At 42.2% G+C, this 25,383-nt stretch overlaps 1 protein-coding gene across 3 annotated transcripts in view; it reads right to left on the bottom strand.

Moving 5' to 3' along the window:
- Nucleotides 1-25,383, bottom strand: part of LOC106577501 (cGMP-specific 3',5'-cyclic phosphodiesterase) — a 91,661-nt gene that overhangs the window by 44,486 nt on the left and 21,792 nt on the right. For 2 of the 3 annotated variants that reach the window (XM_014155558.2, XM_014155559.2), the window contains exons 1-4: nucleotides 22,141-22,412; nucleotides 14,938-15,487; nucleotides 9,138-9,311; nucleotides 1,282-1,371 (exon numbers count right to left, since the gene is read on the bottom strand). In XM_014155558.2, the coding sequence (XP_014011033.1) occupies nucleotides 1,282-1,371; nucleotides 9,138-9,311; nucleotides 14,938-15,487; nucleotides 22,141-22,238 (912 nt within the window). In that variant the 5' untranslated portion in view covers nucleotides 22,239-22,412. Of the gene's footprint in view, nucleotides 1-1,281; nucleotides 1,372-9,137; nucleotides 9,312-14,937; nucleotides 15,488-22,140; nucleotides 22,413-25,383 lie in introns of those variants that run through there. The other variant, XM_014155561.2, reaches the window with a different exon arrangement.

Here is a 25,383-nt window from a genome sequence, read left to right as displayed (position 1 = left end):
ACAACCATTTTCAGGTCTTGCCATATATTTGAACATATATTTAAGTCAAAACTGTAATTCAGCCACTCAGGAACATTCACTGTCTTCTTGCTGAGCAACTCCAGTGTAGATTTGGCTTTGTGTTATAGGTTATTGTCCTACTGAAAGGTGAATTAATCTCCCAGTGTATGGTGGAAAGACTGAACCAGTTTTGCCTGTGCTAAGCTCCATTCAGTACATTTTTTATCCTGAAAAACTCCCCAGTCCTTAACAATTTCAAGCATACCCATAACATGATGCAGCCACCACTATTCTTGAAAATATCGAGAGTGGTAATCAGTAATGTGATGTATTGTATTTGCTCCAAACATAACATTTTGTATTCAGGACAAAAATGTCATTGCTTTGCCACATCTTTTGCAGTATTACTTTAGGGCCTTGTTGCAAACACGATGCATGTATTGGAATATTTTTATTCTGTACGGGCTTCCTTCTTTTCACTCTGTCAATTAGGTTAGTATTGTGGAGTAACTAAAATGTTGTTGATCCATCCTCAGTTTTCTCCCATCACAGCCATTAAACTCTTTAAATGTTTTAAAGTCCCCATTCGCCTCATGGTGAAATCCCTCAGCGGTTTCCTTCCTCTCCAACAACTGAGTTAGGAAGGACGCCTGTATCTTTGCAGTGACTGGGTGTATTTATACACCATCCAAAGTATATTTAATAACTTCACTATGCTCAAAGGGATATTCGATGTCAGCTACCAATAGGTGCCCTTCTTTGCGAGGCATTGGAAAACCTCCCTGGTCTTTGTGGTTGAATCTGTTTGAAATTCACTGCTCGACTGAGGGACCTTACAGATAATATGTGGGGTACAGGGATGAGATAGTCATTAAAAAATTATGTTAAACACTATTATTGCACAGAGAGTGAGTCCCTGCAACTTATTATCTGACTTGTTAAGCACATTTTTACTCCTGAACTAATTTAGCCTTGACATAACAAAAAGGGTTGAAAACGTATTGACGCAAGACATTTCAAGTTTTCATTTTTAATTCATTTGTTAAATCAATTTCACTTTGACATTATGAGCCATTGTGTGTAAGCCAGTGACAACAAATCTCAATTTAAACCATTTTAAATTCAGGCCGTAACATAAAAAAAAGTAGAATAAGTCAAGGGGTGTGAATACTTTCTGAAGTATTCACATACTCTCCCTTGAAACCCATTCAAAACAGCACAGGACATGACACGGAAGTAAAGCGGAAGGGGCGGTTACTTTCACAGTCAATTGTGTCTTACCTCTTCTCTATGGTTCTTGATGGGCATACACAGGATGCTCTGGGTCTTGTAGCCTGTAATCTGATCCACCTCTGCATTGAACCTGGGGTCCTGTGATGAGATACAAACAGTATGAATTACAACCTCATTTAACGTGACCAGACATGTAATCACAAAGCATCTCGTAAGTAGGAGCGCTGACCTAGGATCAGGTCCCCCTCTCTTATTCATTATGATTTAAAAGGTAAAACTGATCCTAGATCCGCCCTGAGACACTTTGGGGCCGATTCAGACTACGCACGCCTTTCCTACGCACTTCTCAGTAGTTGGTATTCAGATTCACCTTATGGAGGAGCAAAACCAGGTTTGTGGGCGTGGTTTCCTTGTGCGCACTGAATACATTTACTTCAACCGCAGAAAACACAACGCCTGGGTGGCCTACCAATTTCATCTAGGAGTTTTTGATCAAATTCGTTTTTTTTCTGTTCATTTCTCTGAAGCAAATATGGTGTACCCTTAATTTGAATTTGATCAGCACAAGACTTGAATTTAGACTATAGAGAATGTGTTCAGAATATAGAAAGATAGCCATGAAAGCATTTGCATATTTGTCTCTGTTTCAGAACCCATGGGTAGATTTCTAACCCCTTTGATTTTAGACATGATTTGTGTTTTGGGGAATAATCATGAATCCTACTTCATGGAAAAACAGAGCCTCTACGCATGAATAAAAAAAGGTGTTTTGATTCATTCTGAAAGTTGCCACATTAAAGTTCATCAATGTTAGCGTTGGAAGTAGTTTAGCCTTCAATATAATTAGAATATGGAGAATAGTATAACGTAGTATGATATAATACATATACCCTAATTGGAAAGGGAAAGGGAGATACCTAGTCAGTTGTACAACTTAATGCCTTCAACTGAAATGTGTCTTTCGCATTTACCCAACCCCGCTGAATCAGAGAGGTGCGGGGGGCTGCCTTAATGGACATCCACGTCTTCGGCGCCCGGGGAACAGTGGGTTAACTGCCTTGCTCAGGGCCCTCACTGATCATGGAACTGTGTGATAGCAAGTTCTAAGTAACGGTTTGAGCTCCATCATGATTTAATAATTCTGCATGTCCCAATTTTTTTTTTTTACTACAATTTGTATTTGGCCTTCATTAAACAATATCCAATATTACTTGACCCTCAGCCACAACCAAAATGATGTAACAGCGTTAACAGATGAAATAAATAAAGCTAGGCTAAATCAAACAATGGAATGTTATGATACCAATGTAGGGAAGGGAACAAACACTAAATTGGCAGTTAAATATACCATATTATGACTTACGGTTGCTACCGATAGTGGCTAATAATAGTTAACATAGGCTATAGCCTACAAATTGAAGGAAACAGGAAAAGTTGGGGCATTCGATTAAAACATTCTAGAGAACACAAAGGTTGCATTTGGAGTGGCTCTTTGCCTTGTCATCCAATTTGGCTTGTGTCTCCACATTTTATCCCTGCTGGTTATAAGGTCATACAATTAAAATTCTGCATAATGGCACAGCATTTCATACTTCACTGTGGGGAAGGGGCATAAATAGCCCAAACCGTCATGTTGATATACTTTTCAGTTTCCTGACATATGACTGGTTTCACATTCATCTCCTCGATCATAAGGTAAAATAGATCTAAAACAATTGTCATTTAGCCTACATTTACAATCCCCTTATCATAACGGATTACTCATTTACCTACAGTCCCTTCAGAACGTATTCATACCCCTTAACTTATTCCACATTTCGTTGTGTTACAGCCTGAATTCAAAATGGATTTAAAACAAATCCCATCTACACACAATAGCCCATAATGGCAAAGTTAAAACACATTTTTTAGAAATGTTTGCTAATTTATTGAAAATGATATTCAGAAATATGTTGTTTACATAAGTATTCACACCTCTAAGTCAATACTTTGTAGAAGCACCTTTGGAAGCGATTACAGCCCTGAGTCTTTCTGGGTAAGTCTCTAAGAGCTTTCTACACCTGGATTGTGCAACATTTGCCCATTATTCTTCTCAAAATTCTTCAAGCTCTGTCAAATTGGTTGTTGATCATTGCTAGCAAACATTTTCAGTTATTGCCATACATTTTCAAGTAGATTTATGTCAAAACTGTAACTTGGCCACTCAGGAACATTCACTATCTTCTTGGTAAGCAACTCCAGTGTAGATTTGGCCTTGTGTTTTAGGTTATCGTCCTGCTGAAAGGTGAATTAATTTCCTAGGTTTTCCTCTAGGATTTTGCTTGTGCTAAGCTCCATTCCATTTATTTTTTATCCCGAAAACTCCCAGTCCTTAACGGATTACAAGCATACCCATAACATGATGCAGCCACCACTATGCTTGAAAATACGGAGAGTGGTACTCAGTAATGTGTTGTATTGGATTTGCCCCAAACCTAACACTTTGTATTCAGGACAAAAAAATGTATCACTTGCCACATTTTGTGCAGTATTACTTTAGTGCCTTGTTGCGAACAGGATGCATATTTTGGAAAATATATATTCTGTACAGGCCTTCACTCAGTCATTTAGGTTAGTATTGTGGAGTAACTACAAGGTTGTTAATCCATCCTCAGTTTTCTCCTATCACAGCCATTAAACTCTGTAACTGCTTTAAAGTCACCATTTGCCTCATGGTGAAATCTCTGAGTGGTTCCCTTCTTCTCCAGCAACTGAGTTAGTTAGGACGCCTGTATCTTTGTAGTGACTGGGTGTATTGTTACACCATCCAAAGTGTAATGAATAACTTCACCATGCTCAAAAGGTTATTCAATGTGTGCTTTTTTCATTTTTACCCATCTACCAATAGGTGCCCTTTTTTTGCTAGGCATTGGAAAACCTCCCTGATCTTTATGGTCAAATCCGTGTTTACAGATAATTGTATGTGTGGGGTACAGAGATGAGGTAGTCATTCAAAAATCATGTTAAACACTATTATTTCACACAGAGTCTATGCAACTTATTATGTGACTTGTTAAGCACATTTTTACTACTGAACTAATTTAGGCTTGCCATAACAAAGGGGTTGAAAACGTATTGAAGCAAGGCATTTCAGCTTTTCATTTTTAATTAATTTGTTAAAATTGAGAAAAACATCATTTCACTTTGACATTATGAGCTATTGTGTGTAGGCCAGTGACAACAAATCTCAATTTAATCCATTTTAAATTCAGGCTGTAACATAAAAAAAATGTAGCTCTTATCATATCAATTTATAAATTACATTTCATGGAGAATGCTCTTATTTCTATCAGAAAAAATAAATGAGATACTTTTTTGAATTGGAACCGGCAGGTTTGCTCAACCTTATTCATGGTTTCCTCGTGTGTAAAGGTGGTGGAATTATTAGGTCAGAATATGGCGTATCTTTAGACACACCTCAATTTCTTTGATCTCCACTCCAAACGTGTACCTTGCTGGCACTGGCATTTCCCTCAAGGTCAGAATACACATAGAGAGAAAAGTGCATAAAAATGGAATAATGTTCCATTTATGCGCACGTAACTCAGGTCTGAATTTCCTCCTTTGTGGATATGGGCCCAGAAACACATGGACATTCTAGACAATTGACTAGACATAAAGGAATACCCACCACATTTTCCCTTTACTGTGAGAATGACCAGACCACTGTTCTGGATCCCTATTTGGTGAGACAGAGGCTGAGTCCCAAATGGCACCCTATTCCCTATATCGTGCACTCATTTTACACAGGGCCCATAGGGCTATGGTCAAAAGTAGGATTTCATATAAGGAATAGGGTGTCATTTGGGATGCATCCAGAGTGGATGGATGTCCTGAAGTACCCTCTCCTCGTGGCTCTGCGACCACCCACACCGTGACCTTTCTTTCTAGATGGTGTGTGCACATGTACGAGCATGCCTCAGATGCCTAATACACACGGACACATTTTGTGACTAAACGATGAACATTATACTGATTTCATAAAACACCCACTTTCCAATTCCCATATAAATTCCCTTCTAACCTCCACCCCACATAAACAAGGACCAAATCAACTGCACTCTCTTTCCCAAATGAGTCATTTCTTTTCCTCTAACACTGGACACGCCTCTAAACAGAGGAACTCTTAATCAACTAGAATTTCAGACCTAGGTCTTCAAGAGTCTCAAAGTAGGAGTGCAGATATAGGATCATTTTTGTTGCCATTTAAATAAAAAGGAATACGATAATATACAGTAACTTAGATCAGCACTCCTACTATGAGACACCTTTTGATTGCAGGCCAACATCTCTATGACTAATGTAGAGACTGAGAATAGAGCCAGACCAAATCTTTTGAGGCAGACTTTCCTTATTAAAATAATAATCTGCCTTGGTTATTTGAATTCTAAAGTCATTTATATGCCTGATGATATTTTTACAAGAGAAAAGTTATGATTTTGCTATGATTGTGGCTATGATTTTTTAATAGTTCTATCTTGGAGTCAATATTACCTGAGTCGGTCATTAGTGTATAACTTACGCTGGTCACAGAAATCGTTGAAATATATTGAACAAAAATATAAATGCATTACGCAACAATTTCAAAGATTTTACTGAGTTAGAGTTCATATAAGGATATCAGTCAATTGAAATAAATTCATTAGGCCCTATTCTATGGATTTCACATGACTGGTCACAGATATCTAAAATAAAAGTTAGTGGCGTGGAAGAGAAAACCAGTCAGTGTCTGTGACCACCATTTGCCTCATGCAGCGCAACACATCTCCTTTGCATTGTGTTGATCACAGCACATTTTAGAGTGGCCTTTTATTGTCCCCAGCACAAGGTGCACCTGTGTGATGATCATAATGTTTAATCCACTTCTTGATATGCCACACCTGTCAGGTGGATGGATTATCTTGGAAAATAAGAAATGCTCACTAACAGGGATGCAAACAAATTTGGGCACAATATTTTAGAAAAATAAGCTTTTTATGCATATCTTTTATTTCAGCTCATGAAACATGGGACCAACACTTTACATGTTGAGTTTATATATTTTTTCAGTGTAAAAGTGACCACTGTTCTAGAGACAACACCGTAGGGGTATTGATAAGAAAACTTCCCCTGTAAATTCCACATATGGGTCTGGCCTGTGCGGCTGCCAACCACTTTCCCCACAGAGTGCTGCGCCACATCAAACATCCAGAGGGGACTTTTGATCCCGGTTTCACCGACAATTTGAATGCCATCCCAACTGCCCAAACTGGGGCTTAACGAGCCAATCAAAGAGCTAGGAATTCCCTAGGTAGGAGCTACCTCTATGCAGAGTGACGCAGATGCACTTCCTGAAAGCTTTGGCTGTTTTGTAAAAACATAACGCAGGTCCCGTATCAGGTTCTATGGACCCAGCTGGTGGCTTGTTTCGCTAAAGGACACACACACACACACACACACACACACACACACACACACACACACACACACACACACACACACACACACACACACACACACACACACACACACACACACACACACACACCCACACCTCTCCCCTGTCCATACCGGATTAACAAACTAATTGGACACAGGTGTGTTGACAAGAAGCCACTGGCTCTCTCTCTCTGTCTTTGTCTCTTCCTCGCTCTGTCTCTTCTAATTTATCTCTTCTTCTCTCTCCCTCCCTCTCCTCCAGTCTAGGTCCCTGTAGGCTTGTTTAGGAAAACACCCAGCCACTTCATCAAAATTAAGTGCTATAAATATCACCAATAAAGTCATCGTCGTCAGTCTGAAAACTGTTGGCCGGCAACCAGATGATTGCGTAGCAGCTAGCTAATCAGGGGTAAGGTAGAGTGATGTCACATGAAATTGCATGTGAGTAGACATGGACATGTACACAAAGAAGAAAGAACACTCTCTCTTTTTCTCTCTCTCTCTCTCTCAAACATCTGCCTTCTCTTTCAAAGACATACTACCTCCACAGGGGGTCTGGCTGAGTGTGTGTGTTTGTATGTGTGTGGGAGCACACGCATGTGCGTGTACGTGCGTGCGAATGTGTGCGTGTGTGTCAATGTGTGTGTGTGTGTGTGTGTGAGCTCTTCACATTACACATCCTGTCCTCCTTACAGACTCTGGCTTTCATCTCCCTCTCCACCAATTGACACAGCTGGGACCCTACTGGGAGAACACAGAGAAGTTTACATCTCCTAGAGCAGTGGTTCCCAACCAGGGGTACTAGGACCCCCGGGGGTACTTGGCCTATTTACAGGGGGTACTTAAAGGGGTTAAAAAAGGTTGGAAACCACTGTCCTAGAGAGGGGGATCATGTCAGGAAGACCTCTGGTCCTGCTGCAGTCTGAGTAGATACACGCGCCATGTACGTAGTCAAATGCATACTGTATGTCTACAATCCTGCTCTTAATGTATATGTGACAGCAAGGTAAAAATGGAATAGAACAGCGGCCACTTGCAGCTGAAGGACACACACATGCACACACGCACACTACACACACACTCAGCAGTCAGCACAACCGTGTATTTTCCATGGCTGAGAGACAGCAAGGAAAGCTGAGCCCTGTTTTAGGCCCTGTGCAGTGACATCACTATGTGGGTCAAAGGTTAAACTCCGGCATGGTCTCCAGGGGCCATGACATTGTAACTGGGCCAAGACTGATACTACGACCTTTAATCATTACAGATCATTACAGCATTACTACCTTTACTCTACTGTATATACTCATGACTGACCATCTTAGACTGCCTTGGTAATGACAGGTTGAAATGGCAAGACGGTTTGATTATTGATTGCAGCAAGAAAGTGATACGTCTTGTAAAACAATACCCAACAGGATCGATATACTCAAACTGTCAAGGAACGACGTGTCATGAGTGAGGTATGTCTGGGCCCTTAAGTAAAAGAAGGTCAACTCGCACCGATTTTTGTGAGTATTTCACTTTAAGCATGTGTGTGAGAGGGATTGAATGCATGTCCTTCAGTCCAGTGATGTACTTTTTGACCTACGTGATCGTGTTTGATCTCTAATTTTTTAATTCTCCCTCCCTCCCTCCGCTCTGTGGTTTATGCTTGGCCAGTCACTCTCAGATCCTGCACTCCGACAGCAAAGACACATACTCTCCAACACAAACAGTATCCTGATTCAAAACACACACACCAACATCCTCATTATATTCATCATCATAATCCTACCTACGCAAACCTACGCAAACAGCACCGGGTGTCCATATTACCTGACATGCAGCAGAGAAACAAGGGAGGCTGCAAAAAAAGGAGGTCAAAAGAGGATTACCCTTTATTTTACAGTATTACCTAGGTAGTACTTAGACTGTACACGGGAATATGTTGTAATAATCATTCAATTACCTACTGTGATAACTACATTTGGGTTTCTTGACGATTCATTGAAACAGGCACCACTACCATGTGATACCCGGTGGTCATCAATTGTGATGAATTCTTTGAAGTAGGCATCATAAATTATCGCTTTTAACAGCATAATGTTTTAGTAAGTACCACCTGAAATAGGACAGTAAATGAAAACCTTACCCAATAAGGAAAATAAAAAGAGAATGAGACTACAAAAAAACGAGGAAAGAAAGGCTCTGTCTCGACGAGTGGCGCAGCGGTCTTAGGCACTGCATATCAGTGCTTGAGGCATCACTACAGACCCTGGTTCAATCCCGGGCTGTATCTCAACCGGTCGTGATCAGAAGACACATAGGGCGGCGTTCAATTGGCCCAGAGTAGTCCGGGTTAGGGGAGGGTTTGGCCGGGGTAGGCCGTCATTGTAAAATAAGAATTTGTTCTTAACTGACTTGCCTACTTAAATAAAGGTTAAATAAAAAATAAATTAAAGTCTCACCTCGTAAGCGTTCTTGATGTTGAGGGGCTGGCCGGTGGCCGCCACGTGACCCACAATTCCCTTGTTCCACTCCAGGCGGATGCAGCTATTAGACACCTCCTCCAGTGTGGAGCCCTCGGCCACATCAAACAGCCTGCTCACCAGGAACTTCCTGTTGGAGCTGTCCTCACCCACCTGGGATCACACAACAAGGAACAGAAGTGAGGTCATACCTATCGAGATTCTACAGGAAGAAACTGTGCAAAATGCTCTACAGTTTACACTACGCCATGATTTGATATGATACTTTCCTGTTCATTTGCATGGAAATGTTCTAATTTCTACCTGATATGGTTGTATAGTCAGATAGATAAGGATTAGACAGGAATCCAAAGATATGAGCAAATAAAATTCATAGAATAAAAAGGGAAGCTTTACATCTTCCTAAATCTGAGTGTGGTTTTAACCTTCCTGACCTGGAATTGTATCAAGTGCCGTTTAAGATGAGGGAGGGTGATTTTTATTTCTATTACAGCATATTGGATGACTGTCATTCATATTCTATTCACCCAGTTCAATGTAACAGCGATAGGTTTAGGCTACAAAATGTTCCCTATACCCATCATGAGGTTGCCAAAACCTAGCGTATGAAAGAAAGTTTAAAACTTAGGTGCACACAGGTCGAGAGACAAATTTGAGGTGACAGACAGTGACACATGGACAGACAGTGAGATTTAATACCGCCTTTTACACTTGCCTGCATGTAGCTGACATAGGGTGTAATTAATGATGATGATGTCCAGCAGTTGCAAACAAGAGTTTCTATTGGACAAATTCAGGTATGTTAATTCCACGTTTTGTTCCGTTTAAGAAATGTTTTTCAACAGAATTGGCGGAATGAATACACCCCTGATCGCACGTAAACACTGTTCCCTTTCATAGCAACCACGTTGTATCCGTTCTCGCATCTCTCCTCCTCTCACCTCTTCCCTTCACTTGTGGCCAAACCGCTACACACAGCCTACATCGTTGTCACCATATTAGCTAAAGTTATGTCATAGTCAGCATAGCTAATAAAACGAACGCGTTAGTAAACCCGCTACAATCATGCAGTAACGTTACAGTGTATAGTCAGTAAGCAGTTACACCGGCGGGTCCCGGTGGCAATAAATGAGTAATACCAACAGCTTACCTTGTTGGAAAGTCATATCCAGCAAGCTAACATAGCATCCCTCTGTTTGAGCAGGGTGTTTCAGTAGGCTAAACAAGCTAGCTGCATTTGCTAGCTAAGTAAGTGAAACTGCTTCTCTTGCTTCTCTTGCTTCTCCCTTAATTTTGGAAGAAATTAATTTGTTCAAAATGTTCAACTATTGTATTTCTCTCTCTGAGTCAACTACTCACCACATTTATACACCGCAGTGCTAGCTAGCTGTAGCTTATGCTTTCAGTACTAGATTAATTCTCTGATCCTTTGATTCTGTGGACAACATGGCAGTTCATGCTGCAAGAGCTCTGATAGGCTGGAGGACTTCCTCCGGATGTTGTCATAATTACTGTGTTTCTATGGAAGGGGTGAGAACCATGAACCTCCTAGGTTTTGTATTGAAGTCAATGTACCCAGAGGAGGACGGAAGCTAGCTGTCTTCCTGCTACACCATGGTGCTACCCTACAGAGTGCTGTTGAGGCTACTGTAGACCTTCTTTGCTAAATAGTGTGTTTTAATCAATTATTTGGTCACGTGATTATATTTAGTATAGTTTTATCTAAAAATTATAACTTTTTAAATGTTTTACAATTTATATTTTTATGAAATTCACTGAGGAGGATGGTCCTCCCCTTCCTCCTCTGAGGAGCCTAAACTGCAACACGCTACCCAAGGCTTTTACTTGCAACAAAGTTAGACGAACAATGGGTACATATTGAAGATGCACATGCTCATCCCCAGAATCTTTTTACATGTCTATGTTCAAAGGATAAAGCTAATAACATTAACCACTTCATAGTTAAGAACACTAGAACAATATGGAAGAATATGAAACATATTCTACAAGAACCAATATCACTCCCTAAAAACACAACCCTATGGAACAATCCTTGAATAGCGCTTCAGAATTCACAGATAAGTTGATCCACATGGAAAACTAAAGGCATAAAAACCTTAAATGACTTGGTAACAGGAAATACACTACATGACCAAAGTATGTGGACACCTGCTTGTTGAATACAGTGAGAGAAAATAATTATTGATCCCCTGCTGATTTTGTACGTTTGCACACTGACAAAGAAATGATCAGTCTATAATTTTAATGGTAGGTTTATTTGAACAGTGAGAGACAAAATAACAGCATAAAAAGCCAGAAAAACACATGTCAAAAATGTTATAAATTGATTTGCATTTTAATGAGGGAAATAAGTATTTGACTCCCTCTACATCAGAAAGATTTCTGGCTCCCAGGTGTCTTTTATACAGGTAACGAGCTGAGATTAGGAGCACACTCTAAAAGGGAGTGCTCCTAATCTCAGTTTGTTACCTGTATAAAAGACACCTGTCCACAGAAGCAATCAATCAATCAGATTCCAAACTCTCCACCATGGCCAAGACCAAAGAGCTCTCCAAGGATGTCAGGGACAAGATTGTAGACCTACACAAGGCTGGAATGGGCTACAAGACCATCGCCAAGCAGCTTGGTGAGAAGGTGACAACAGTTGGTGCGATTATTCGCAAATGGAAGAAACACAAAAGAACTGTCAATCTCCCTCGGCCTGGGGCTCCATGCAAGATCTCACTCACCTCGTGGAGTTGCAATGATCATGAGAACGGTCAGGAATCAGCCCAGAACTACACGGGAGGATCTTGTCAATGATCTCAAGGCAGCTGGGACCATAGTCACCAAGAAAACAATTGGTAACACACTACGCCGTGAAGGACTGAAATCCTGCAGCGACTGCAAGGTCCCCCTGCTCAAGAAAGCACATATACATGCCCGTCTGAAGTTTGCCAATTAACATCTGAATGACTCAGAGGACAACTGGTGAAAGTGTTGTGGTCAGATGAGATCAAAATGGAGCTCTCTGACATCAACTCAACTCGCCGTGTTTGGAGGAGGAGGAATGCTGCCTATGACCCCAAGAACACCATCCCCACCATCAAACATGGAGGTGGAAACATTATGCTTTGGGGGTGTTTTTCTGCTAAGGGGACAGGACAACTTCACCGCATCAAAGGGACGATGGACGGGGTCATGTACTGTCAAATCTTGGGTGAGAACCTCCTTCCCTCAGCCAGAGCATTGAAAATGGGTCGTGGATGGGTATTCCAGCATGACAATGACCCAAAACACAAGGCCAAGGCAACAAAGGAGTGCCAACAAAGGAGTGGCAAGAAGAAGCACATTAATGCTCCTGGAGTGGCCTAGCCAGTCTCCAGACCTTAATCCCATAGGAAATCTGTGGAGGGAGCTGAAGGTTTGAGTTGCCAAACGTCAACCTCGAAACCTTAGTGACTTGGAGAAGATCTGCAAAGAGGAGTGGGACAAAATCCCTCCTGAGATGTGTGCAAACCTGGTGGCCAACTACAAGAAACGTCTGACCTCTGTGATTGCCAACAAGGGTTTTGCCACCAAGTACTAAGTAATGTTTTTCAGAGGGGTCAAATACTTATTTTTCTCATTAGAATGCAAATCATTTTATAACATTTTTGACATGCGTTTTTCTGAATTTTTTTGTTGTTATTCTGTCTCTCACTGTTCAAATAAACCTACCATTAAAATTATAGACTGATCATTTCCTTGTCAGTGGGCAAACGTACAAAATCAGCAGGGGATCAAATACTTTTTTCCCTCACTGTATCTCATTCTAAAACCATGGGCATATGAAGTTGCCCCCCCTGCTATAACAGCCTCCACTATTCTGGGAAGGCTTTCCACTAGATGTTGGAACATTGCTGCGGGGACTTGCTTCCATTCAGCCACAAGAGCATTAGTGAGGTCGGGCACTGATGTTGGGCCATTAGTGAGGTCGGGCACTGATGTTGGGCCATTATGCCTGGCTCGCAGTCAGCATGTTTTCCTATCGTGGCTGTGTGCTCGATTTTATACACCTGTCAGCAATGGGTGTTAAAATAGCCGAATCCACTAATTTGAAGTGGTGTCCACATACTTTTGTACATATGTACATTTATTTCCATAATAGAATTAAAAAGCAATTTTGGACTGACCAATGTAGATATTTTTAAATATATGCAACTTAAAAGTTACATATCGCGAAATTTTTATTAGAAATCTTTTGGACATCAGAGCAACCTTGAGGGAATCTTATTTGAGTCAGAACAGAATGTTCATATGAGGGAAGATATACAAAACCTTAAAGAGAGCATATCCAACTCTCTTAGAAAAAAATATAAACTATTGGAACCAAGACTTAAAAATAACTGATGTTGGCACAAGATGGAGGAAATGTTGGAGCATAACTAATGAAATTACAGTTAACTAAAATGTATGCTTAATCCAGTATAAACTAATGTATAGAATGTATTATACAAGAGACAAACTTCACAAATTCTACAGCACAACGGCAGAGTCATGTCTTAAGTGTAAAACTAACAAGGACTCAATAATCCATGCTTTCTGGGACTGCTATGAAGTTCAAAACGTATGGGCAGAGCTAGAAAGTTGGCTGTCAAAAGTATTACAATGTAAAGGTACTTTTAATCCGTCTGTCTGCATATTTCAAGACATGGCATATCGGGGTGTAGTGAGATAATCATCCAGCTAAATGGGTCTCCTCATCTTGAAAAAACCTATACTAAAAACTTGGAAATCAATCAACCGGCCATCATTAACACAATGGAAAAATCCAATGATTTATTATTGAAATAGCACCGGCGACCGAGATTGATTTATTTTTACAATATGACACAATGTGGCAAACTATAATGCAGGCACTAGGGATGGAGGTTTGAGCATGCGGGTTTGGGCAGATGAGATGTTTGTGTCATGGTTTGTGTGCGTTTGTAAGTTGTTGTTCGTATGTGTATGTTTGTATCTGGTGTGGGAAAAAATATATATAAAATGGAAAATGTCATTCTAATAATAATATTTTTTTATAATTAGAGACAGCAGTAAGTACACTTGGGAGCCAACTTTTCCAACAGTTAACAGTTTTCCAACAGCACCATATAATTGAAATACTAATCCTTCATCATCTCATACTAAATTTGTTTCATGACATAGGCTAACCCGTGCCCTATCCTTCTTTCTCTCATAGGCTAACCCGTGCCCTATCCTTCTTTCTCTCATAGGCTAACCCGTGCCCTATCCTTCTTTCTCTCATAGGCTAACCCGTGCCCTATCCTTCTTTCTCTCATAGGCTAACCCGTACCCTATCCTTCTTTCTCTCATAGGCTAACCCGTGCCCTATCCTTCTTTCTCTCATAGGCTAACCCGTGCCCTATCCTTCTTTCTCTCATAGGCTAACCCGTGCCCTATCCTTCTTTCTCTCATAGGCTAACCCGTGCCCTATCCTTCTTTCTCTCATAGGCTAACCCATGCCCTATCCTTCTTTCTCTCATAGGCTAACCCGTACCCTATCCTTCTTTCTCTCATAGGCTAACCCGTGCCCTATCCTTCTTTCTCTCATAGGCTAACCCGTGCCCTATCCTTCTTTCTCTCATAGGCTAACCCGTGCCCTATCCTTCTTTCTCTCATAGGCTAACCCGTGCCCTATCCTTCTTTCTCTCATAGGCTAACCCATGCCCTATCCTTCTTTCTCTCATAGGCTAACCCGTGCCTTATCCTTCTTTCCCATCGTGCCCCTACCTACCAGGAAGAGGGAGTAGCGGTCAGCAGCAATCAGCTCGTTGATGTGCAGGAAGATCTTGTAGCACAGAGCCGTCACGTCCAGGTGACTCGACACATCCTTCACCAACTCCAACAGCCTGGCACAGCGGTCCAACCCCCGGGCACTGCCCACCTCGTCCATCATCCCCGGGGGGATGCCAAACCCGACCCCTCCCTGCTGGGTTCTGAAGGGCATGGGCGTCCGGATGTCGCCTCGGTCGGGTTCGGCGTCGCAGAGGAAGGTTAGTGAGCCTTCCGCGTCCTTGACCACAATGGGCCTCAGTGGCCTGTCAAACTCAGATGCAGAGATCTTGCGGGTGGGGGTGCTGGGAGCAGGGCTGGGGGCTGGGGAGGGAGAGCGCCCGTCGATCAGGCCCAGGGAAGGGGGCAGGGAGAAGGCTAGGCAGGGACTGTCTGAGGGCTGGGTGGGTCTCTGTGGTGTAAGGGTTTCTTTGGAGGATGACGAGGAGGAGGATGATGAGGAGGGCTGGATGGAGTGGACTCGCTCAGCAAACCAGGCATTCACCATCTCCCTGTACCAACACACAACACACAGGACATTATACGACATTATAAAAACAATAATCAACATCATACAACGGAAAATAGGAAAATATAAACAATCTGAGGAATTTGTGTATTTGATAAGCATTACACGTGGAGGTAGTGCGAGGAAGTTCTACCAGCTTTCTCCATCTCCTAATAGACAATAGACAGGACATACAGGACATGCATTACAACACATCATGAGATATGCCTTACAAGACTTACAATACATTAATCAACAATGTTAGACATTGTATAAAGGCATTTAAGGAGCACTTTAACAACTTTCTACCGCAGACCCAGGGGCACATCAGAATGGCCGATTAATTAGGGCCGATTTAAAGTTTTCATAACAATCGGTAATCGGCATTTTTGGACACCGATTATGGCCGATTACGTTGCGCTCCACGAGGAGACTGCGTGGCAGGCTGACTACCTGTTATGCGAGTGCCGTAAGGAGCCAAGGTAAGGTGCTAGCTAGCATTAAACTTATCTTATAAAAACAATCAATCTTAACATAATCACTAGTTAACTACACATGGTTGATGATATTACTAGTTTATCTAGCTTGTCCTGCATTGCATATAATCAATGCGGTGCCTGTTAATTTGTCATTGAATCACAGCCTACTTTGCCAAACGGGTGATTTAACAAGCGCATTCGCGAAAAAAAGCACTGTCGTTGCACCAATCTGTACCTAACCATAAACATCAATGCCTTTCTTAAAATCAATACACAAGTATATACACTGCTCAAAAAAATAAAGGGAACACTAAAATAACACATCCTAGATCTGAATGAATGAAATAATCTTATTAAATACTTTTATCTTTACATAGTTGAATGTGCTGACAACAAAATCACACAAAAATAATCAATGGAAATCCAATTTATCAACCCATGGAGGTCTGGATTTGGAGTCACACTCAAAATTAAAGTGGAAAACCACACTACAGGCTGATACAACTTTGATGTAATGTCCTTAAAACAAGTCAAAATGAGGCTCAGTAGTGTGTGTGGCCTCCACGTGCCTGTATGACCTCCCTACAACACCTGGGCATGCTCCTGATGAGGTGGCGGATGGTCTCCTGAGGGATCTCCTCCCAGACCTGGACTAAAGCATCCGCCAACTCCTGGACAGTCTGTGGTGCAACGTGGCGTTGGTGGATGGAGCGAGACATGATGTCCCAGATGTGCTCAATTGGATTCATGTCTGGGGAACGGACGGGCCAGTCCATAGCATCAATGCCTTCCTCTTGCAGGAACTGCTGACACACTCCAGCCACATGAGATCTAGCATTATCTTGCATTAGGAGGAACCCAGGGCCAACCGCACCAGCATATGGTCTCACAAGGGGTCTGAGGATCTCATCTCGGTACCTAATGGCAGTCAGGCTACCTCTGGCGAGCACATGGAGGGCTGTGCGGCCCCCCAAAGAAATGCCACCCCACACCATGACTGACCCACTGCCAAACCGGTCATGCTGGAGGATGTTGAAGGCAGCAGAACGCTCTCCACGGTGTCTCCAGACTGTCACGTCTGTCACATGTGCTCAGTGTGAACCTGCTTTCATGTGTGAAGAGCACAGGGCGCCAGTGGCGAATTTGCCAATCTTGGTGTTCTCTGGCAAATGCCAAACGTCCTGCACGGTGTTGGGCTGTAAGCACAACCCCCACTTGTGGATGTCGGACCCTCATACCACCCTCATGGAGTCTGTTTCTGACCGTTTGAGCAGACACATGCACATTTGTGGCCTGCTGGAGGTCATTTGCAGGGCTCTGGCAGTGCTCCTCCTTGCACAAAGGCGGAGGTAGCGGTCCTGCTGCTGGGTTGTTGCCCTCCTACGGCCTCCTCCACGTCTCCTGATGTACTGGCCTGTCTCCTGGTAGCGCCTCCATGCTCTGGACACTACGCTGACAGACACAGCAAACCTTCTTGCCACAGCTCGCATTGATGTGCCATCCTGGATGAGCTGCACTACCTGAGCCACTTGTGTGGGTTGTAGACGCCGTCTCATGCTACCACTAGAGTGAAAGCACCGCCAGCATTCAAAAGTGACCAAAACATCAGCCAGGAAGCATAGGAACTGAGAAGTGGTCTGTGGTTACCACCTGCAGAACCACTCCTTTATTGGGGGTGTCTTGCTAATTGCCTATAATTTCCACCTGTTGTCTATTCCATTTGCACAACAGCATGTGAAATGTATTGTCAATCAGTGTTGCTTCCTAAGTGGACAGTTTGATTTCACAGAAGTGTGATTGACTTGGAGTTACATTGTGTTGTTTAAGTGTTCCCTTTATTTTTTTGAGCAGAATATTTTGAAACCTGCATAGTTTGTTAATATTGCCTGCTAACATGAATTTATTTTAACTAGGGAAATAGTGTCACTTTTCTTGCGTTCTGTGCAAGCAGAGTCAGGGTACATGCAGCAGTTTGGGCCGCCTGGCTCGTTGCGAACTGTGTGAAGACCATTTCTTCCTAACAAAGACCGTAATTCATTTGCCAGAATTTTACATAATTATGACATAACATTGAAGGTTGTGCAATGTAACAGCAATATTTAGACTTATGGATGCCACCTGTTAGATCAAATACGGAACGGTTCCGTATTTCACTGAAAGAATAAACGGTTTGTTTTCGAAATGATATTTTCCAGATTTGACCATATTAATGACCTAAGGCTCATTTTTCTGTGTGTTATTATATTATAATTAAGTCTATGATTTGATATAGCAGTCTGACTGAGCGGTGGTAGGCAGCAGCAGGCTCGTAAGCATTCATTCAAACAGCACTTTCGTGCATTTGCCAGCAGCTCTTCGCTGTGCTTCAAGCATTGCGCTGTTTATGACTTCAAGCCTTTCAACTCCCGAGATTAGGCTGGCAATACTATAGTGCCTATAAGAACATCCAATAGTCAAAGGTATATGAAATACAAATGGTATTGAGAGAAATAGTCCTATAATTCCTATAATAACTACAACCTAAAACTTCTTACCTGGGAATATTGAAGACTCATGTTAAAAGGAACCACCAGCTTCATATGTTCTCATGTTCTGAGCAAGGCACTTAAACGTTAGGTTTCTTACATGGCACATATTGCACTTTTACTTTCTTCTTCAACACTTTGTTTTTGCATTATTTAAACCAAATTGAACATGTTTCATTATTAATTTGAGACTAAATTGATTTTACTGATGTATTATATTAAGTTAAAATAAGTGTTCATTCAGTATTGTTGTAATTGTCATTATTACAAATATATATATATATATATATATATATATATATATATATATAAAAATCGGCCGATTAATCGGTGGCGGATTTTTTGGTCCTCCAATAATCGGTATCGGGGGTTGAAAAATCAGCCGACCTCTAATGTACACACCACGCACACACACCACACACACACACACGTTCCGACTCACACAGTAACTCACAGGCTAATTCTGGTCAGCAGTGCACATTTGTAAAGCATGACTGATATGCACAGTTCCAGCACTAAAAAACACTGTTAACCACAAGGTCCTAGGTTCAAATCCCAACCTTTTTATTTTGTCAAAGACTTTCTTTGGCTGAACAGCTCTACTGAAACCCCAGCGGCTGTAAAACGTATTTGCCATGAAATGTGCCTGTAGATTAGGCTGCCTGCCAGACACATAAAACTGAGCCCTAACCACACTATGAAATCACAAGCCGATGGAAGCGGAATGTTATCTCGCCAAGCATAAGAGACAGCAACGTGTGTGTACGTCTGTGTGTGTGTGCGTGACCCCCTAGTGAGAATCTGCCATAGAGCAGCCCTAGTGTGTCCTTAGGAGCTCTTAGAGAACTGAGTTTCAGACCTAAACATCCGATCTGATGATATGTGCAAACAGATATATTTTGACGTGTCAATCAAATAATGTTTTCTTACATAATGTGGTTACTGTGGATACACACAAAAAAATACATATCTCCTATTACTTCTCGAAGAGAAATATGTCTGACCTTTTCATGGGCCTATGGAAAACGGGATGGTATCAAATGAGATAAGATTATTTGACTGAAATGTAAATTATGCAAACCTGGACAGGCAAACACTTATTCTGGCTAGACTTAAATGCAAATAAGTAGCCCTAAAGAAGTCTTCACTTTATTATCACAGAATGTATCCACTATCACTTCTTATAACCAACAAGAACGTTTGAACATCAGATCATCAGTTACTTACCCCAATTCCGATTTGAACTTCGACTCATCTGCCCTGGGCTCTTTATGTAATTCCGACCCAATTTTCAGGGTATCCAAGAGGCAGGAGAGGGGGAGTCCTGGCGAGATTAAGCCGTAGGGAAAACTGATCACCTCTTCCCTCCATTCTATTGGCCAATCACTTGATAATAAGATGGATGACCTCTGATCGTGGATTTGCTACAAACGGGACTCTCATAACTGCAATAATCTCTGCTTTTCTGAAACATGGCTTTCGGACAAGATACCCCTCATGGCTATCCAACTCGATGGATTCTCCAGTCACTGAGTGGACAGGACAGTAGAGTCAGGGAAATCGAGAGGGGGAGGGAGTTGCCTCTTCATCGACAACAAATGATGTGCTGACACCAGTGCAGTGGAAATCTCAACCAATTGTGGTGATGGTAGGCAACATCACCTCCGCCACGCTGACCCTCAACACGGCGGCCCCACAGGGGTGTGTGCTTAGTCCCTTCCTGTACTCCCTGTTCACCCACGACTGCGTGGCCACTCACGACTTCAACACCATCATCAAGACAAGTCGGTGGTAGGCCTGATCACCGGCGACGATGAGACAGCCTACAGGGATGAGGTCAGTGACCTGGCAGTGTGGTGCCAAGACAACAACTTCTGCCTCAACTTCAGTAAGACCAAGGAGCTGATCGTGGACTACAGGAAACAAGGGGGCGAGCATGCCCCTATCCACATCAACGGGGCTGCAGTGGAGTGGGTCGAGAGCTTCAAGTTCCTCGGTGTCCAAATCACTAATGACTTAAAATGGTCCACTCATACGCGCTTGGTTTGAAGAAGGTGCCACAGGGCCTCTTCCCCCTGAGGAGGTTGAAAAGCTTTGGCATGGGCCCTCAAATCCTCAGAAAGTTCTACAGCTGCACCATTGAGAGCATCTTGACTGGCTGCATCACTACTTGGTATGCCAACAGCACCACCCTCAATCGGATGGCTCTACAGAAGGTGGTACAGACAGCCCAGTACATCACTGGGGCCAAGCTCCATGCCTTCCAGGACCTCTATATCAGGCAGTGTGAAAAGGAGACCTGGAAAATCGTTAAAGAGTCCAGCCACGCAAGCCATAGACTGTTCTTTCTGCTTCCGCACGGCAAGTGGTACAGGTGCCAACAGGCTCCTGAACAGCTTCTATCTCCAAACCATAAGACTTAGCTAAAAGAATGGCTACACAAACTATCTGAGTTGACCCTTGTATTACTTTTTGTTGTTGTTGCTCTGTCTCTATGCACACTCACAGGACTCTACACACTCACGCACACTGACACGCCAACACACACATAACATGCACAAACATTTATACTGACTCTACACACACTCACATACAATCATCATTTATGCTGCTGCTACTCTGTTTATCATATGTCCTCATGCCTAGTCACCTTACCTCTAAACATATCTACCTCTATCGCTCCAGTATCCCTGCACGTTGTATGGTATTGGAACTGACACTGTATAAAGCTTCTTACTTTCTCATGTTCTTCTTATTTCGTATGTTTATTTATTGTGTTTTTGTTCTACCTTATGTTATTTTTGTGCTACATTGATATTGATTACTGCATTGTTGGGTTTGGAGGTTTCAAGAAAGGCATTTCACCGTACGTTGTGCAAGTGACAATAAAACTCGAAACTTGAAACTAAACTAGGACTGATAGTTGTGATGCCAATGTACCAGCCTCACTATATGGACAGAATATGCCCTTACTGACAGTAAGGCTGCTGGCTTGCTACAACAGGCACCTCACCCAGGAATTTATAGTGTGCTGCTGTGAGATAGAATACTGTAAATAATGACTGTTTACTGACTGTATGTCTAAACATTAACTAATTGTCCTTTTAGGTTCTGTTTGCAATCTATGCAAATATATCCAGCCTATAATGTCTTATCAGAACAGTAACAAAAACTGCACACGAGCCACTGCGATATGTCAAAACATGCCATAACACCTTTAAGTTATACTAAAACCGAAACAACTAATAATGTCAATAGCATCTATTTCAGAAGTTGTGTGGTAACACAACAAAACGTGTTTAACTTTTAATTCCCTGCGCTTTTTGGAACAGCGTGGAATGGAATCACCCGAATAAAGGTTAATGATTACACTTACGCTCTCAATTCTCTCGCTATTTTAGTGAATGGTTACTGATTGTAGTGCAGATGGTCCGGCGCAATAATACATGTCAGTAACGTTAGTAGCATGTCTTTTTACGTTGAAACAACTCAGGTAGAATACATTGCGAGTGCCTTTCTATAACCGGAACACATTCATTATCGCCCAGATTGATTAAAATATAATAGACAGCGAGGATGTATCAGAAAATGAGCTATCCCTGTTTCGGAAATGCATTTAATCAGTTACGACTTAAATCTCACCCCGCGCTTACCTTGTAGCCTTCCTGACAAAGTAGGAGTGAGCGAACTCCAAGTGGTCGTCAAGCCACGCTTCCATCCTTTCGTATTCGGGGAGATAGCAGCCCTCCATGCTCAGAGCCAAATTTCCTCAAATGAATCAGATTACCATCAACACTCCGAAGATGGAAGCAAATAATATCAGTCACTGGCAAGCAGTGTGTGTGGTGGTAATCTGTTTTCAAGCGAGCGCTTCCTACATTGTGAGCGCCTGTGGGTAGACTTCTGCAAGAGTCTCATTGCCTTTGCGCAGCAACATCGCCTCAGCAACATGCCCCCCCTCCAATAACGGATTCTAAATTCCAAAATGGAAAAGCAATGTTTTCTTGTGATTTGTTTGTATGTTTATTTGACAGAAAAGTAGATATGGGTTTACATCAAAGGGCATAACTTACAATAATATGTGTACATATCCAGGATGGCAGAGATTTTCACATCAGTGAACTAAATTAATTAATGGAAGATGGTTCAAATGTGCCCTTGATAAATATGCTGAACATATTTTAAGCCTAATTGTCAACCAAACAGATTGACATTTTCACGATGTGCATATTCTCATGAATACATGGAACTATTTAACATACAGCATGAGCTATGGCTCCTTCCTTACACTCAAATGACCTTACTTGCCTCATATATTTGAGTGGGTGTTGGTGAATGCTGATACAAGGGCAAAACAATCAATAGCACCTACAAGGAAGCCTTTTACAAGGAGGGATGACCCATTGGTTCTCCTCAACAACAACAAAAATCTGTATTTAAAGTTGCTAGCCCATATTGATAAATATATCCCAGATTGGGAATGCTGATCTAAGATCAGGCCCCCACCCATCCATATAATACAATGCATTATTACCTAAAAAGCTAAATGTATCCTAGATCAGCACTCCTACTCTAAGACGCTTCATGAATACGAACCACTGAGTGTGCCGTGTCAATCAATCAATCACTGAACATGCTCCATTGAACTCCCCAGCCCATTTCGGAGGCCCTCACTGAATTGACAAATAGTAATGGCTTCTACTATATAGTAGTCATTGTCGCAGACACTTTAGATCCTGTGTGTCTCTGGTGTCCAGCCAGTGGGACCATGCTGATACTGCGGTGTTACCTTACCCAGCAGATGGTGTCTCTTTTCCCCCTGGGAGCACAGGACCCGCTCCCCAGGCATATGGGAGCTCCCTGGCCTCCTACTAGAGAATCTGGACAGCCCAGAACATTAGGCATCCAGTCTATCTGATAGGGGGATCTGATAGTGGGACCCTTCCCCAAAATTAACACATATATGCCCAGGACACACACATACATACACACACGCGCACGCACACACACACACACACACGCGCACGCACGCACGCACGCACACACACACACACACGGGCCACCCCAGGCTCTCTTCCAGATGTTCCAACAGTGAGTGTTTCAAAACCGAGCTGGTCTAGACATGTCAGGTCTCTCTCTAAATCTCACTGTCTGTCATTCTGCTGCAAAGTGGTCTCAGAGCATTTAGTATAATACGTTATGTTTATTATGGTATGTATTCATTTGTGGATGTCCATCATCCATTTCATATGATATGTTACAAATTTCAATTCGTATAATATGTTACGAATTGCAATTCGTACAATGTAACAAATTTCCAAAATGTAAAATATGTTTCAAATTTGCAAAATGTATGATATGTTACGAATTCCAATTTGTTGTGGCTAACATTAGCTAGGGGTGGCTAGGTGGCTAATGCTAACGTTAGCTAGGCTAGGGCAGTGGTTCCCAAACTGTGGGGCTTTTAAGGAACTCAGTCCGTCTTTCAACTTACTCTTGAAAGTTGTAATAGTAGAATGCACAAGGTGCAATTTCAAAATTGGGAAGTGCATCATCAGTTTGTAATAATGTTTGAGTCACTCAAGAATCACATGAATGCACATTAGACATGGCAAAATGTATAGAAGTGCAAGAAAATGCTTTGGGTTGGTCCCCAAAGCTGGAAGCGGGGCCTAAGTGAAAGAATTTGTGTTAGGGGTTAAAGTTAAGGTTAAAGTTAGGAGGTAGGTTAAAGGTTAAGGTTAGGGGAAGGGTTAGCTAACATGCTAAGTAGTTACAAAGTATCTAAAAAGTAGTAAGTCGTTGAAAAGTTGATAATTAGCTAAAATGCTAAAGTTGTCTGTGATGAGGATCAAACAGCAACCTTTAAGGTTGCCAGACGTTCGCGTTATACGCCCAACCACCCTCCTTTTGTTCATTTTCTGTCTCATGTAACATTTCATACTAATTTGAGTGTCCTGGATTTACGTTTACTATGTCTATGAGACCAGGCTGGGGACCTTGAAAGCATGGTAGTCCTTCTGGAAGTGTATTGGTTGTGTGCGTGTGTGTGCGTGCGTGCTTGTATGCGTGCTTGTGTGTGTGTACATGCTTGCAAGTGCGTGTATGTCCTTCACAGGAACACTGTCCAGGTGTAGTCACTCAGCAGACAGAGAGAGGTTGGGTGTGATGGCTCGGCCTTCACTCACAAGTCAAACAACACTCCCCTCTCCACCATATAATTCCCGGCTCTAGCTTAAACAGCCAGCTCACTATTGTAAACGTGGCCTTCAGTTGTACTCTGAGAGATAACCCCACTGCAGTAAAACTTTCCATATACTGTACATTCCTATCATGGAAGCAATGCTGAGTGCAGCGCACCACACACACTGCTGTCATAGGGAAACAATCCTACTTTTTAACCACAGTGGGCAGTAGCTTGCACCAGCACAATCTAATACATACACAGTTTATACACACACACTATACACTACTCCCCCCTCGCTCTTTCTCACACACTCACTCGAGTGCACACACACACACAAACACACACACACAGACACACACAGAGCCTGTGGGATCTCTCTACCTCACCTCTACCCATTCTTAGCTCCTCTCCGGTGGACTTTGCCCTGCAGGCTTTTCCAGTGGAACCATTAAGTAAACATGAGTTATTCTGAAACATGGAGGGACACTACTTTTACTTTATGGCTGTGGCTCATAACGGAAAAAGACCATGGGGTAGAAGGCCTGTATTGTCTTGTTCTAAATGGAGACTCGATATACCTCAGTGTACACTCACTGCACTATAAAGATGTTATTATGGGTGATTATTCTGCTGTTACCGGTATTTGTCATTATTGGTACAGACAGATGGTAGGAAAAGCACACAGAGATGATCAGACTAAATGTATTGT

This window comes from Salmo salar, chromosome ssa18, assembly GCF_905237065.1.
Source record: "Salmo salar chromosome ssa18, Ssal_v3.1, whole genome shotgun sequence".
Classification (NCBI taxonomy): Eukaryota; Metazoa; Chordata; class Actinopteri; order Salmoniformes; family Salmonidae; genus Salmo; species Salmo salar.
This window is presented reverse-complemented; position numbering and strand designations above follow the sequence as displayed.